Source organism: Gigantopelta aegis, chromosome 4 (assembly GCF_016097555.1).
Source record: "Gigantopelta aegis isolate Gae_Host chromosome 4, Gae_host_genome, whole genome shotgun sequence".
Taxonomy (NCBI): Eukaryota; Metazoa; Mollusca; class Gastropoda; order Neomphalida; family Peltospiridae; genus Gigantopelta; species Gigantopelta aegis.
In genome coordinates this window covers 46,371,308-46,388,567 of record NC_054702.1, presented here as the reverse complement: position 1 = coordinate 46,388,567, position 17,260 = coordinate 46,371,308, and the positions used below count along the sequence as shown (strand labels likewise).

The 17,260-nt window shown below is 35.4% G+C and overlaps 1 protein-coding gene across 6 annotated transcripts in view; it reads right to left on the bottom strand.

The window, feature by feature from the left end:
* Positions 1-17,260, bottom strand: part of LOC121370619 (anoctamin-4-like) — a 112,740-nt gene that overhangs the window by 39,165 nt on the left and 56,315 nt on the right. For 4 of the 6 annotated variants that reach the window (XM_041495970.1, XM_041495973.1, XM_041495974.1 and 1 more), the window contains 6 exons: positions 13,280-13,378; positions 9,957-10,087; positions 7,888-7,893; positions 4,328-4,446; positions 2,341-2,396; positions 1,353-1,409 (listed from right to left, as the gene is read on the bottom strand). In XM_041495970.1, coding sequence (XP_041351904.1) covers positions 1,353-1,409; positions 2,341-2,396; positions 4,328-4,446; positions 7,888-7,893; positions 9,957-10,087; positions 13,280-13,378 — 468 coding nt within the window. The remainder of the gene's footprint in view (positions 1-1,352; positions 1,410-2,340; positions 2,397-4,327; positions 4,447-7,887; positions 7,894-9,956; positions 10,088-13,279; positions 13,379-17,260) is intronic. The other 2 variants (XM_041495972.1, XM_041495971.1) reach the window with 2 other exon arrangements.

The following is a 17,260-nucleotide window of genomic DNA, read 5'->3' as shown; positions in this document are numbered from 1 at the left end:
GTATATCGTGTTTTGACCAAAAAAACCACAACAACTGGAATTTACCCAATACAATTTCATAAGGATCAATCACGTTTTGCAGCAACACAGCGTGCCTATGATTAGCCCTTACTGACATACAATAATGGCTTTAACTAAAAACTAGAAAGAAAATGGTTTATATCGTGTTTTGCGCCTGAACTCTTCAAATCTTTGTTTGGCGACACCTCAGCACATTTTTAAACTAGGAGTACATGTATTTGGTGTCCAGTATATTATGCTTGTGGCACCTGATTGAGAAAGAAGAATAGAGAGAAGACACCTGTTGTCACAAAACAGCCTAAACCTCTTGAAAAGTTGTAAGGGATCTTTTAAAAAGAGAATAATTAGTTAATGATGTCGGCTTTATCCTGTGAAGGTAAGAATGGGAAATTCCGTGAGGCTCTGCCCAGTAGAATTTCTCATTCAACCTCAACAGGATAAAGCCGATATCCGATATCATTAACTAGTTATTATCTTTATTCTGCAGGAGAAAAGCTATTATTTCTGTTATTCCAGCTACACTGTACAATGACCTAGAGGTCAAATGAGTGATTTTGTAATGTAGCTATGCATGTGACGTCAAAGTCATATATCCTGTTACTATACGTATATGACTTTGCTTTAATCCATCATCATAATCTGTCATTAGAAACAGTGGTTGCAGGATACATGAACATTTTCATAGAACAGCTCAGTACATATCATGGCCTTTGATGTACCAGTCATTGGGAACCAACAGCAATGTATCTCTCATACAAATTTAGCTATTTTACTAATAAAACAAATTTCTTTAAAAAAATAACAAGAAGACTTTTTAAAATAATTTTGATATACATGTACTTCTAGTTGACATTTATAATATTTTGCTATTTTACTGACTCAATGTTTGAAATTTTTGTAAATTATGAATTACGTAATTCCCCCCCCCCCCCCAAAGTATTAAAATAGTCTTCCACCATTTTTCAAAAGTTGATCATCTTCAACGAAACATTTAAGGTATATGCTTTATTTTTAATCATCAAAAAGGAATTCAGAGAACCCTTTTGTTGCCATTTTCCTTCTCAATTCAAAAGGTAAAGGTCGTTTTTTAGCTTTTTTTCTTCTGGGTTTACAAGTTCAGGAGCATTTCGGACGACATTTTCAAGTTGAAAATTATTGAACCAATAATTACAAGCACACTCAAATGTAGCATTAGATAACTAGAATAAATATGGTACCATGGTCTATGATATAATAGTTGTAAATCAATGATTATAACAGGAATTAACCCAATGGCTAACTGGGATAACTACAAATGTACATTAAAAAAGAAAAATTATGAGTATACATACATGGCGATCATTTTCTTTTCCTCTGGTCAGTAAAGAATGTTCACTTTTATAATATCCCTTAAAGGAAAAAAGTGAAAGATAAAAGTTTGTTTTGTTTAATGACACCACTAGAGCACATGGATTTGCTATAGGATGTCAAACATTTGGAAATTTTTATACCAGCTACATTTTTCCATTAGTTGTATGGTATCTTTTATATGCACCATCCCAGACAAGATAGTACACGTATGTACTACAGCCTTTGATATACCACTCATTGTTCACTGATTAGGACAACAAATATCCCAATGACAGGAATAAAAGAAAAAAGAAGTAAAGTTAATACACAATTTGATCATTGTAACAAATTCATGGGGTTTTTTATTCTGGGCTTTTGTGTTATTAAAAGGCCATCAATAAAATGGAGTAATGTTTTATAAACAAATAAATACTGGAAACAACAAAATATTGTTACGATCTTCAATATACAGTAAAAGTCTGGTTTAAGTGGCATCTGGTTTAAGAGTTTAGAAATGTTCTGTACAGATATTTAATAAACCATTTGGTTTTGAGGGAATTCCAGTCTGGTTTTGTTTCACTGTACATTAAAATAATTGCCTGCTTCCATCAAATTGCATGTGTTACTAAAGGTTTTGTATGCTTGAAACGATTTCCTGTGCATACACAAATTAAAATATATATCAAATTCTAAAGACTAAGAATTGTACAGTTACACCAGAGCAAAATAAACCTGAAAATGTTCCCTACATTACAATATATTAAACATAAAATACTGTTTTTAGTTTGTTTTTAAAAAATGTTTTTAAAATCCCTTTATCTTATTCCACTAACTAGAATATTATTTAAAATGAGTACAGTAGGAATGATGAATAAAATTAATACTACTCAATGGTGCATAACAATGACATATTATTGTATATTATTACTACATGCATATGTAACTGAGATATAATCCACAAAAGAATAATTTGTTTCTATTTGTATTTACCTCATGGATCGGATAAGCAGACTGGTATGTGTTTGAAGACAGAAGTTTCTTGATACCTAAAAATAGTGTAGCGGTAGTAATTAAAGTACATCTGCAAAACTCAAAACAACCTCCTGTAAAACAATTCATTTTTATATTTGTGTGTGCAACTATATCCATGTGCAGTACATATTAAAACACAAACACCTACGACTACCAGCCTAACAGCTGCTGACTTAACCAGTATGGCACATATTAAAACACAAACACCTACGACTACCAGCCTAACAGCTGCTGACTTAACCAGTATGGCACATATTAAAACACAAACACCTACGACTACCAGCCTAACAGCTGCTGACTTAACCAGTATGGCACATATTAAAACACAAACACCTACGACTACCAGCCTAACAGCTGCTGACTTAACCAGTATGGCACATATTAAAATACAAACACCTACGACTACCAGCCTAACAGCTGCTGACAACCAGTATGGCACATATTAAAACACAAACACCTACGACTACCAGCCTAACAGCTGCTGACTTAACCATGGTACCTACGGCACATGACTTAACCAGTATGGCACACATTAAAATACAAACACCTACGACTACCAGCCTAACAGCTGCTGACTTAACCAGTATGGCACATATTAAAACACAAACACCTACGACTACCAGCCTAACAGCTGCTGACTTAACCAGTATGGCACATATTAAAACACAAACACCTACGACTACCAGCCTAACAGCTGCTGACTTAACCAGTATGGCACATATTAAAACACAAACACCTACGACTACCAGCCTAACAGCTGCTGACTTAACCAGTATGGCACATATTAAAACACAAACACCTACGACTACCAGCCTAACAGCTGCTGACTTAACCAGTATGGCACACATTAAAATACAAACACCTACGACTACCAGCCTAACAGCTGCTGACTTAACCAGTATGGCACACATTAAAACACAAACACCTACGACTACCAGCCTAACAGCTGCTGACTTAACCAGTATGGCACATATTAAAACACAAACACCTACGACTACCAGCCTAACAGCTGCTGACTTAACCAGTATGGCACATATTAAAATACAAACACCTACGACTACCAGCCTAACAGCTGCTGACTTAACCAGTATGGCACATATTAAAATACAAACACCTACGACTACCAGCCTAACAGCTGCTGACTTAACCAGTATGGCACACATTAAAATACAAACACCTACGACTACCAGCCTAACAGCTGCTGACTTAACCAGTATGGCACATATTAAAACACAAACACCTACGACTACCAGCCTAACAGCTGCTGACTTAACCAGTATGGCACCAACAAAAAGCATATATGCAAATTAGTCTTCAACCTCAAGAGGACCTCCCCTAATTACATACATGTATAAAACATAACCCAGCACCAGCATTTTCCTTCAGATAACAAATATTTCAAATAACATTTCAAAGGAATTATAAGTAAATTTAAAAGAAAAGAAAAGTAAAGAAAGATATGTTTTACTTTTATATCCTAATTATTACTGCTTCTAAGTGATTACAACTAATCTGAGTATTGCATGAATTCATCAGTTAGAACAATTATTTTGGAAACATGAAGCATTGCATGAACTTCATTTATAAAGATTTTATTTGCTCATAAAAATAAACAGTATAAACTGCTATTTATTTACAATCACTGAAAAGACTAATAAAAAAGTAGTTCATGTAAGCTAAACGTAGCTGACTTAGTACTGTAGGTTTTGCAAAACAGCACTATTTTTGTCAGTTACAAATTATAGTATCTGTTATTTTATAACGCAATATCATTTATGATTAAATATAAGAATGGATTGAGTAAATAAATAAATAAATAAATAAATAAATAATCTGTACTACACACTTATAAGTCTAATAACAGAACAATCAGTTATTTTATTTTCAAAATATACTATTAGTATATTAGTATATATTAGTATATATACAAATTTTAAATTCTTACCAAATTTATTTTTCTTCTTGTCCCCTAAATCCTCAAAGATACATCTGGACAGAATCTGATACACAATCAAACTTCTCTGGGCAGGTGTAAAAAAAGTGTCTTTATCTTGGATGATGAACCTATCAAAAAGAAAACATTATACACATTTATTTTTTTAATACACAACTTCATATATTTGATTTATACAATACCATTAAGTAATTTTTAGGTTTGGTGTACCAGATGTTTAACACGTTAGATTAAAACAGTCATCCCCTTCCTGATTAAGAAAAGGTATGCTTAACATCACCTTATTTAATTACAAGCTGTCAAATATCAAATACATGACAATTTTAACTCGTGGTTTATAAGATTTCAGAAGAAACTCACTACTATCTTCTGTACAGTTAGTACAGTACACACCACAACCTGAACATTGTGAAGATGCCATAATTGATTCAATAACACACTGTACAGGAATCATGAAAGAAGTTTGAAATATAAAGCATCATATTATTATAGGAATTCAACACTGAGCTACTAAAATCAGGATGACTGAACTACACTAGATATACAACTACTACTATTCTATAAGCAATATTTAAAAGGCTATACTGGCCAAAACATGTTACAGCAGCTACAAACTTAAGTTTTAAATGTGTCTATCTGAATATCTTATAACTTACATTTGTACTTGAAACCTTTAACTCATGAATATTACATACATTGTACATGTATCTACAGTAAACACCATGCTTACAAATCATTTAGTTCACAGGGCTAGCTTTGGGTGAGTAAAACAATTCGCCAAATTGTCTATTAAACTTCAAAAATAGCAGAAATTGTCAGTTATTTTCTAAAAAATGTCAATTATTACATGTAATTATTTCGCCAAACTAAAATAAAATTCGCCAACTGCTTTCAAAATTGGCAAGTGGCAAAATTGGCAAGTGCCAGAGCTAGCCGTGGTTCATACTAGTACACACTAGTACACACTAGTACTCACTAGTACACACTAGTACTCCACTGCCAAACAAAATGCATGCACTTTGAGACCAGCTAGAATCTAAATTTTTATTAGCACATCTAGGTGACAAAACTCTTATTATATAATGACCATGCAAAATATTTTTCGAACACAACTTTTGTTTTACGAAGTACATGTAAGTGGTTCTAAGTTTACATGCACTGACAAGTTGCAACTGTTATATAGTGTACCGTGTTATCAGAAATTTGTAGTGCATGAACTATGTATAATGCAGTTACAGATATACTCAAAGGCACAAGTTATTGTGACATGGATTGTTTGGAGTAATAAATTTGTGAATGGATTTATGGATGTAAACCAGAGAAAATGTGCATGAAACAACTCAAGGAAATGCAACCAAGCAGTTGTTGCAGCAATTGCATGCTTTGTGCAAGAAACATGGAATATTTGGGAGAAAACACCATTAGTGAACTGCCTGATGCAATTTTGTCATGCCACGCCTCAATGAAAATAAACGATGGCAAGTTATAGGGATGCTTGAATCTGGGACCTCGCAGCGTGACGTTGCACATCAATTCAACATCCACAGAAACACCATATGGCACTTATGGCAACGATATCAACAAAACAACCTTCTCCATTGCGGCCAACCAGCCGTGACAACCCCTTGCCAACACACATGGATCTGAACCACGCATCTGCGAAACAGGTTCCAGCCAGCAACCCTCACAGCCCGTACCATCCCTTTCTCCAGTGTTTAGTGGCCTCAATGAGATGACGGTGCCAGGCCTGTATCAATGCTCAAGGTGGACACACTCTACTGACTGTGTGAACTTCACTCTGGACCCCCTCTAGTGATGTGGCTCATTTGCATATGGTAGTTGCGCCCTTTTCATGGACTATTGCTCCTTTCCATACCTTTGGACATTTCTCTTTCCATGTTATTAATGTTTCATACATGGCAGTAAAAACTTATCATCAATTATCTTTGTGTCACAATAACTTTTGCCTTTTAGTATATTATATAAATTTATTATTGTAACAGGGTTTTTTTACTATTCAAATTTATATAAAGTTTTCACATATTTTATAGGTTTAACATAACATATACATTTATTGGTTTTCATCTTAATTTGTTCATTGACACAAGAATAAATGGGTTTGTTTTTATTTTAACTTGATTTTTTTTTATTTTCAATACACATTAAGTTGCATTCTCATTATGCGATTAGTCACACTGACTTGTTGCATGTGAATTGTTGACCTTATAAAAATTGGTTCAAATAAGACTAAAGTCGTTCTGATTTAGGTGTTCTCACAGTACGATTCCATCGCATGCGATAAGTCAGTGCGACTAATCGCATCATGAAAATGCCTCTCCATGTTTGCTATAAAAAGATGGGACTGGAGTGTTGGTCTACATTATTGGAGAAGAAAACAAATGCTTTCAACACGCTCTACTCTAGATTAGCAACAAGGAACACATACATGAACGCACGCACGTACACACGCACACACATACACACACATACACATAGACACATACACAAATACATACACACACACATACACTGCCATACACACACACACAGACACACACACATATACATACATACATACATACATACACACAGACACAAATACACACACACAGACAGACACACACACACACACACACACACAAACACATACAGACACACACAAACACACACACACAGACACACACACACACACACACACACACACACACACACACACACATACATACAGACACACAGGATAGTACATACTAAATGTCCCCATGCTGAAGACTAAAAAAATGCTGCCAGCTGGTTCACATGCCACATGTGGTTATACAATGTATCATCGGTTATTAAACTCATGTAGGTGTCGTAGTGATGCCTGTATTATTATTTGGTAACAAAGTCACTGTAATTACATGTACTCCTATCATCAAACATTACCACTATAGTGACAGTGTCAGTTAGTTTGTGTTACTCATTTTGACTGATCAATGTGGTGTAGGCATCCTCTGGTCATTTCTCAAAAAGCAGTCAGTTTGAATCAATATAGGATGTAAACATGTTAAAAATCTAAAATGATCCGGATCCCAGTATACTAGTTGTGTATTTTTATACAAAGCTAGTAATTACTTACGTCAGTCTAACTTTCATGGTTAAATGTAATCATTAATTCTTTATTTCAATTACGTAGAAAAATATCTATTTTACAATATATATGACTAGCTAGCATAATTGGCAATGATGTGAACTGAAAACATATTCCTGGCATGGAAGATAATTTTAAAACATGCACCATATAGACATGCAAATGCACACTTATACCTAAACTTCAAACAGTGCACAATTTCATTCACAATTAATAAAGGATATTGTTTAAAAATTTGTTTTATTTGCAACAGTAAAAAAAAAAAAAGACAGAAAAAGATATTCTGTGATATTCAGATTACACAGCAAATGTCCGTTAATAAATTAATTAAACATTCAAACTGGTGCTCTATTTATAATAAATTATCAATTTAAATAAACTGATTGCAAATAAAACAAATTTTCTTCCATTCAAAAAATCTTACAATCCTCTGTTGAAGAGTACAGCGCACAGATTAATATGGAAAAAAATATAAGAGCAATAAATGTAGATGATAAATAATAAAATTTAAACACATTGATTCAAAGAATGACATGAATAAGTTCAGATATACAACTTAAATCAGGTAAAAGAATGGAAAGCAAAGAACATTACAACATGTTATATATATATATCAGTATTTATCATTCACTATTAAGCATCATAAGAATGAACATATGATAATTGAGATACATGTACTGTAAGAGCCCCCATCTAAAACACAACCTTTAAGTTAAAGTTTGTTTTGTTTAATGAAACCACTAGAGCACATTGATTAATTAATCATCGGCTACTGGATGTCAAATATTTAGTAATTCTGACTTGTCCTCAGAGGAAACCTGCTACATTTTTCCTAATGTAGCAAGGCATCTTTTAAATGCACTTTCCCACAGACAGGAAAGCACATATCATGGCCTTTGACCAGTTGTGGTGCACTGGTTGGAATGAGTGGGAAAAAAAATCAGTTGACTGGATCCACCGAGCTGGTACGATCCTGCGACGCAAGCACCTCAAGTGAGCACTCAACCGACCGAGCTAAATCCCGCGCCATCCCCCACCCCCCCAAACCTTTAAGAGCAAATGCCTGAACTAATTTGTAGAAACAAAGATAATTACTCAATTGTGCAAGCTTGAATCGCTGCTTTTGTTTAAAATTATTTGCAATAAAGGGAAATTTCTAAAAAGTTAAAAAAGGAGACACTTCTATGAAATGGCCTACTATATAGCATTAGAGAAGACATCTAGATAAGCAATTCTTTTCAAGTGTAAACAGTTTTAATATACCATTTATATTAACAAGCTTTTAAGGAGTATTTTAAACATGATGGGAGCATACAAATACAGTTGTTATTGATACTGTCAGTTAAAGGCTATTAATATGATTGGAGGAAATACGCTATAAAGTTGGGGGTTTTTTGTGGGGGGGTTTATCTACTCTCACTTCAGGTTGTTTTTAAGTCACCTTTTTATTATCATTTTAAAAATGTTTGAGGGGTGAATAACCCACCGACTCCACTCACACCATCCTACAAATCCTACAGCCCTTACAGGACAGTGTATAGTGTGACTATATAGTATACCTCAATTAATAAAAATACAAATTCACATTGTGGATTTGATTCTTTCTACTATATAGCTAACACATGTGAGTGAACACATACATGTACTAAACAAACTCATTAAAATAAGAAATGGTGATTGTTGTCTATTTGGCAGCGATATCTAAATGTAGTTATTATCATTTAAAAAGCATACAAATGTAGAAAGAGTTTTGGTTTAATAGACATAGAAAATGTTCACCAAACCAAACTAACTTTAATTCTGTGGAGGGATGCGACAGCTGCTAATGAATGTTTATGATACATTATGTGACATTATAAGTTGTAGAAGCATCACGAGGGGTATATGGCTTTTTATGTACCCTCTGTGTGTTCTTTTACCCCAAGCTGAAGGCGACTTGCCGACATGTTAAACCATATAGCCAAATAATCAAAATAATGCCAGACTATAACTGTTATCAATTTATTAATGGAGCCGTACCACGCGGCTGCGAATGAAACCACTTGCCAGTGACGAAAAATAGTTCCATCGATAAACGAGTTTTTAACTTCAAATGTTTATAATAAGAAATTGTCTGAAACAGATATTAATAAAAAAAACTAAAAACTTTTTTTTATCAGAAATGTATGTAGTAAAAACATTATTGCTTTAGCATTAACTGGGGTGGCTGAAAACTGTTACAAATTACAGACGGGGTATTTAGAGAATGTGGCTCCGCCCATAGGGGTATAAGGGATTTGTCCAACGGCAAACAACCAATGAGATTAAAGAATTTTACATGAAGGCGAGATAAAAAATATTTACAGCACTGTTTATTATGGACCATGGTGAAAAGGAATATGTGAAACACGTTAATTACTACAATTATTATGAATATGAAAACGCAAAACCTAAATACAAGCTAGGCTATAGTGGTGTATTTTTACAGATATTTTTAAACTAGGAAATACCCACTGGTCAACTCTGTCGCATGAGAAAGCCGCTGTGAAGTAGTCGGGCATATCAGGTAAAATGTCACTGTCGTAGTCAAACGGTGTTGGACATTTGGACCAACAAGTTGTCACAGAATCCACCAAATCATTTTCCTGATAAAAAAAAATATTTAAAAATAATAATAATACAGTTAACACATGTACAGTGAAAACTTGCTCAAGTATATGTAGTTATTTGCATAACAGGCCATCCTAACGTTATCTTAATATAATTTCAATTTCAAAAATGTTCTCAATACTAAAAGAATCCTTCATACAATGTATATGTGTCCATGTGGAACAGGGCTATTCCACCCGAGGGCTTGCAGAGTCCCTGACATCATATTATGTACCCGAGGGTGGAATAGCCCTGTCCCACATGGATACATAATGGAGGATTATTTTTCTCCCAATCAGCAGATGAAAAACAAGCATTTTGGGAAAACATGAAAAACCTACATTTTTAATTTTTTATCTTACAATAAAATAATCATAACCATTGAAAAGATTGTACTCCAAAATGGTTTATACTAAAAGTGTAAACGGAAAATGATAGTATAATTTCATTATGACAGCAGGTTTCCTTGTTTTAATGCATTTCTTGCGTTATTTTGCTGTTTACGTGACGTCACCCAATGTTATTATCAGCTCAAACATACCACAGCCTTTGTTCAGGGCTCGAACTTAATGGCGGCAATGACGGCAATTGCCATCGGTGACATATAAACTGCTGTCGGTTGAGGGTGTCACTGATCGCACTTTTGTGCCGCCGGATAAAAATTTTGTGCCGCAGGACTCGAACTTAATGCCGCAGGACTCGAACTTAATGACGGCACCGACGTCGTTGAGATATTAATTGCCATAGGTAGAGAGCATCACTGACGGCACTTTTGTGTCATAGGTAAAGTTCCTCAACAATAGAAAAATGTATACACCTGGTGTACATTATCTGCCAATATTTAACAGTTGCTCCTTTGATAGGTCTACATACCTTTTTTCTCTCCAGCTGTCTTTCAATGAAGGTGGACGTGTCTACGTGCGCTCTCGAGCTACCCCCCCACCTGGGGGGACTGATTGCCAGCTTCGGCTCCATGTTGGAGTTTCGAGTCACGTACACCGGGTCACGGGCGACCGTGACTTTGGTGTACGGGGACCCGCCTCCACAGAAGAGGAAAGGGGGGACCGGAAGAGGAAGAAGAAGGAAGAAACCAGTGCTAGGGACGGCCCAGGGGGGGACAAAGCTGGCGGCTCAACCGCCAGTGGCGCTCCCTTCTGTGACCCCGCCCCCACCGAGTCCTCCGGAGAGGAAGCAACCGCAAGCGGACCCTGAAACCCCGGAACGGCCGTACACCACCCAGGACATCAAGATGTTCCAAAGAACGAGTGTGCCACCACCGACTTCGACCTCCACCCCAAAGACGATGACTCCGGTGCAGCGGTCAATAACGACCGCTCCCGTCGAGTCGCCACATGGACTTGTTGTTCCAGCGATGAAAAGGAAGGCGACATCACCGGCCACCCAACCAGCCAAGACCAAGCCACCGCCGGAAGCCGTCCCCCTACAAGAGGACAAGGAAGAGGACGAGGACGAGGACGAATGGAGCCTGGCCCTGGGTGGACTTCGACATCAGCTCCACCCATACATGCAAGGGGACACCACTCAACCAACCAAACTGCGGGGAGGATACGCCAACATTGACTGGAAGCCAATGGAGGACGGCAGCAGCTACGAAATCCACCACAAGACCTTTGGAAGTACGCCGGGAGTGATCGTGACCCATCGGAGGGAGCAGATCTACAGACAGTGCGTCTTGTTTTGGAAGATAGACAACAGGTCTCTTCACAAGATGCTCAGTGCAGTCTGCGGCCCCGGTTACTCCACGGTTGTACAGGCTCTACGCCAGCGAAAAGACCAGCTGCCGTCTCTCCGAGCAACTCCAGGATCCCCGAGAAACCAACCTTAACTAGGACAGGAATCCTCCTTTTTGGGCTTAGTTGGACTTTAAACGTTTTCGATCGAGCTTCAAAATCTCCATGTTTATTTTTTTATAAATAGTCCAACGCAATTTACTTTGGCGCCCGTTCAATTGCTCAAATCACCTTAAAACCTTTTTGGCCGAGCAGTCAAACTTATTTTTGGGTTTAAATTCTTAGTCCGGACATGATGTTAGGTGCAGTTATTCTCCGTAGACTTTAGCTTTTTCTAGTTAGACCCGAAGGAATCGAAATTCAGCCAGTCAGAACACGGCCCATTTTCGGTGTCTACTAGTCGGTCCGCGCAGTCGCTGGACACAACTAAATTCGTATTCCAAAATCTGCCCACCTCAAACTTATCCCCCACCCTTTTCTATCCTGGACTTAGTCACTGGCAAAGGCCAGAGATTATGCCCAGGACAGACATGCTTGAAACCTTCGTGGTATATGAGCATGTAAATAAATATTGGAATGGAATGTCTACATACAACAAAATAATCTTTCAGTCATGTGTATTTGCTGCAAATGTTACTTTAACAAAATCTTGCCATAGGCAGGCTCAGAAATGCCGTCAGTGGGCTGTTTCACCTACGTCAAGTCTTTTAAAAATTGCCGTGGGAGACAAATTCTTAAGTTCGAACCCTGTTGTTACACCAGTTGTGGAGCACTGGCTGGATCATGGTGAAAGCCACCGAGTTGCCTAGACAAATATCTACTACAAGCCCCTTCGTGACATGTTTAAAATTACATTTTAATAACATCCCATACATTTTTTTAATAATGTTCCTGAAAATAGACTATATTGAATGAAAAATCTGTAACTGAAATACTGGTGAGAAAATCAAAGTATTGCTTGTATTATTTCATGGACTACACGGGACAATATTTAAAAATGTTAGGTACCATTAGTCTCTCACACATATTATTTTTTTACCTGGAGGTAACCGATTGTTTGGTTACATAAATTATATCTGTGTAACCTAATTCGTTCCTTCAAACTAGCATTGAAATTTGAGACGACAAAAATGGCTGGTCTTCTGAAGTTTGCAACTTTTAATTTCAGAATGTGTAATTGTTTACCGACTGGCAGTTTGTGTCAATTTAAAGTTGCACATCTGAAATTAACAGAATGACTGTTCAGGTGAAATAAACCAGACCCACTATAAATTGGAATTCCCTCAAAACTGGATATTTTTAACAGTCCTTTTTACAATGAAAGTACAGAACACTCTCTAAACTGGATACCCCTTGAAACTGGACTTTTTACTTGGTCCCGAGGGTGCCCTGTTTAGAGGGGTTTCACTGTAGTAGTTTCCTGTGTAATCATCTTACATGGAGCGGCATCTTCATGTTCATGATCTCCGCGTACCGAATGAGCACATCCCACGTGATGTGGATCTTGATAAACACCACTGTACTGTCCTTTGAAAACTGAAAAACACAGCAAACAACATACTGAGCACACCGTGCTATACAATACAGTCAAACCTTTATTCAAACACCTGACTTTAAAAAAGGTAATGTTTTACATGCCTTCTGTGGCTGTGTATCACAAGCTAGTAAATTATACACATGTACATCACAGCAAATGGGAAACACAATCAACTTTCTTTTTAATATACTTATTAAGTAATATAAGTATATTCTGTATTACAAATATGGGTTCTTTTTAATAAAACCAGAACAAATTATGTTCAACATACATGTACCTGTGTTTATATGAACCAAATATTGAGGTGAAAAACAACATTTTACTATTTATTTATAGATATGTACTACATACTGTACTTCTTTAGAAACATAATCTTCTTTACTTGTGTATATTAACATTTCCGTCAAATATAAATATTATATTGGAAACACTACATACAGTAAGATGTCATGAAATATGTGGCGTATCATGCAGTACACATACTGGTTTATGAATTTTGAGAAGACCAAGAATGGCCAGTCACAGATCTATACAAATGTGTAGATAATTATATATGACCAAAAAACACACACAAAAAAATAAAAACAAAACAAACATAAAAAAAAAAGAAGAAAAAAAAAAAGAAGAAATATATTACTACCAATTAATAGACAGACAGAAATACAGCCAGGCAAGTACACAATTTATATGAAAGAAATCCACATGTAGGAACGGCATATTTTTAAATAACAGCCATTAGTATTTGGTTTTTAACATGCTCATTCCCATCGACAGGACAGCACATACTATGGCCTTTGATGTACCAGTTGTGGAAAACTGGTTAGAATGGGGGGGGGGGGGGGGGGGGGGGGTGGGGGGGGGGGGGGGTGAGTCCATCCAGAGCCATAAGTCTTACAACCCATTGCACATCAGCCTTTAGTGTTGAAAATCAACTGGAATTTCATCATTGATCATCAGTTACATGTATAATTTGTTTAAACCAAACTATCAACTTTCAATTACACAATTGGTTAGAATTATATGAATTATTAGCACCATGCATCCATTGAAATATTCATCAGGATATAGACTCTATAAAATCATTAATTTTACCTTTAATACCTATTCATTATCTGTTTACTTTATGTACATACATATACAGAACTTCACATACATTATTTTCGCTTCCTATTTATTGCACGAGTTTATTTTGCGCAAGAATATATACCACGAGATCACGTAGCGGTCGAGTAGTATGTTCTTTCGCAAAATAAACAAGTGCAATAAATAGGAAGCGAAAACAACGTCTGTGAAGTTCTGTATTTATTACATACCTTCTTTTATGTTTTACAAAAATGGTTTTTAATTTAACATCATAACAACACTTTATTAAATTTATGATCAAAACTCCTTTCATGGATTCATTTAACGTTAAGAATCATACTCTGCGGCAGCCTTGTGTAATGTTTCAAATACAATATGACATCATTTGTAAATCATATATGACGTAAGTAAATAAAAGGCACTAAATGCTGTAAAAAGAAAATGGAAATTCCCCATTTAAAAGTTCCGGTCCAGATTGCACATACGGTATGTGCGATACAGAATAAATTTATTACACAGTTTCAAAAGGCCTTTATCAATATAGTAAGATTGAATAGGTATGTAATAAAAACATAAACCAACACCCCAGCACATTTACATCAAGTCTATCATCTAAAATGTACATCAAGTCTATCATCTAAAATTGACATCAAGTCCATCATCCAAACTGTAAACGAATTTACAGTTAACATTTTGACTATTTTAGCGACAATCATTATGAACTTTTTATAATCGATCATCACATTGGTATAGAGCACAAATGAACACTTTTCAATTATAATCCAGAAATGGAATATCACTGTATCTGCCTCATATTAATTAAATGTTTCCCCCATAGAAATATCACTGTCTGTAAGTTCAAAGTAGTTTTGGTTATCTTAATTAATGTTTGTGGTAGTTTGGATTTTTCCTTCTAATAATCTGGCATGTATTCAAAAAAGGCTTGACATAAAATCCAGTTTGAGCTATAATAAACATTTAGAACAGTCAGAAACATACCATACTGAATATGCAATTTTAATTAAGAAAGCTTTGTTCTTATTAAACTGAGTAAAGTACATGTAACTTAATAATAACATACTGCAGCTAAAGGTAATTAAATTACTGTCACCCTTTAGCTGCAGTACATACAGGTATATTATTATAAAAACTAATTTTGTTTAAAAACATACTACATACATGTACTAAGGGTAACAGTAATTTGGTTAATAATAACATACTGAGTTAAGGGGTAACAGTAATGTGTTTAATAATAACATACCGAGTTATGGGGTAACAGTAATTTGTTTAATAATAACATACTGAGTTAAGGAGTAAAGTAATTTGTTTAATAATAACATACTGAGTTATGGGGTAACAGTAATTTGTTCAATAATAACATACCGAGTTAAGGGGTAACAGTAATTTGTTTAATAATAACATACTGAGTTAAGGGGTAACAGTAATGTGTTTAATAATAACATACCGAGTTAAGGGGTAACAGTAATGTGTTTAATAATAACATACTGTAGCAAATGGTGAAGGTAATTTGTTTAAAGTTTCAACCCGTGAAAATTAACACTAAGTTTAATTAATCTACAAACCTGTAACACATTTGGATAAAGATACAACTGAGTGAAACATAAGTCTGTGACTTTAAAATCATGAAATACCCTCTAAAAAGAGACTAAAACTCGACTCCATAACTGTTACTTCTCAGACGCACGTGCGTTTTAAAAAATATGAAAAATGCATTTTGTGATATTAAAAACACCAGGATGACCAAAAACACTTCGAATGAACGGAAATGGATAATCTAAACAATAAAATATAAGTAAAGTATGATTTAGTTATCAAAAACGGTTCTAATAGTAAAAAATATGCCTTAGTGTTTAAAAACTAGGGTATGTCCCTTTAATAATAACAAACTGCAGCAAAGGGTAAAGGTAATTGTTTAATAGTAACAAACTGCAGCAAAGGGTAAAGGTAATTGTTTAATAGTAACAAACTGCAGCAAAGGGTAAAGGTAATTGTTTAATAGTAACATACTGCAGCAAAGGGTAAAGGTAATTGTTTAATAGTAACATACTGCAGCAAAGGGTAAAGGTAATTGTTTAATAGTAACATACTGCAGCAAAGGGTAAAGGTAATTGTTTAATAGTAACATACTGCAGCAAAGGGTAAAGGTAATTGTTTAATAGTAACATACTGCAGCAAAGGGTAAAGGTAATTGTTTAATAGTAACATACTGCAGCAAAGGGTAAAGGTAATTGTTTAATAGTAACAAACTGCAGCAAAGGGTAAAGGTAATTGTTTAATAGTAACATACTGCAGCAAAGGGTAAAGGTAGTTGTTTAATAGTAACATACTGCAGCAAAGGGTAAAAGTAGTTGTTTAATAATAACATACTGCAGCAAAGGGAATTTCTGCAAACATGGACAATGAAGCACATTACAAGGTGTAAGGATTAACCCAGTCAAGCAATATTTTCTTTGTAACCAGAGTTCTCTACACATTTTCATGTAAATCTATGTTGAGGGCTGTGCACATTGAAGCCATCACTTCTGCAAATCTATTTGAAGTGTACTGGTAGCACTAACCAAATACATCTCACGAGGTCAATGTTTGAAGTACTCAAAATTTTAAATAGATTGAGCAGTGAACACTGTCATGCTGGCCATTGGTGACATAGACATGTAGATACATGTCCAGACTTTTTGTGCCATGCTTGCCATATGTTGGTAAGATATGTGTATAAGGATGATATTCTATATAGAGTTGTTTCATCTGGCCAGCAAATCTGACTTGGTTTGACTAGT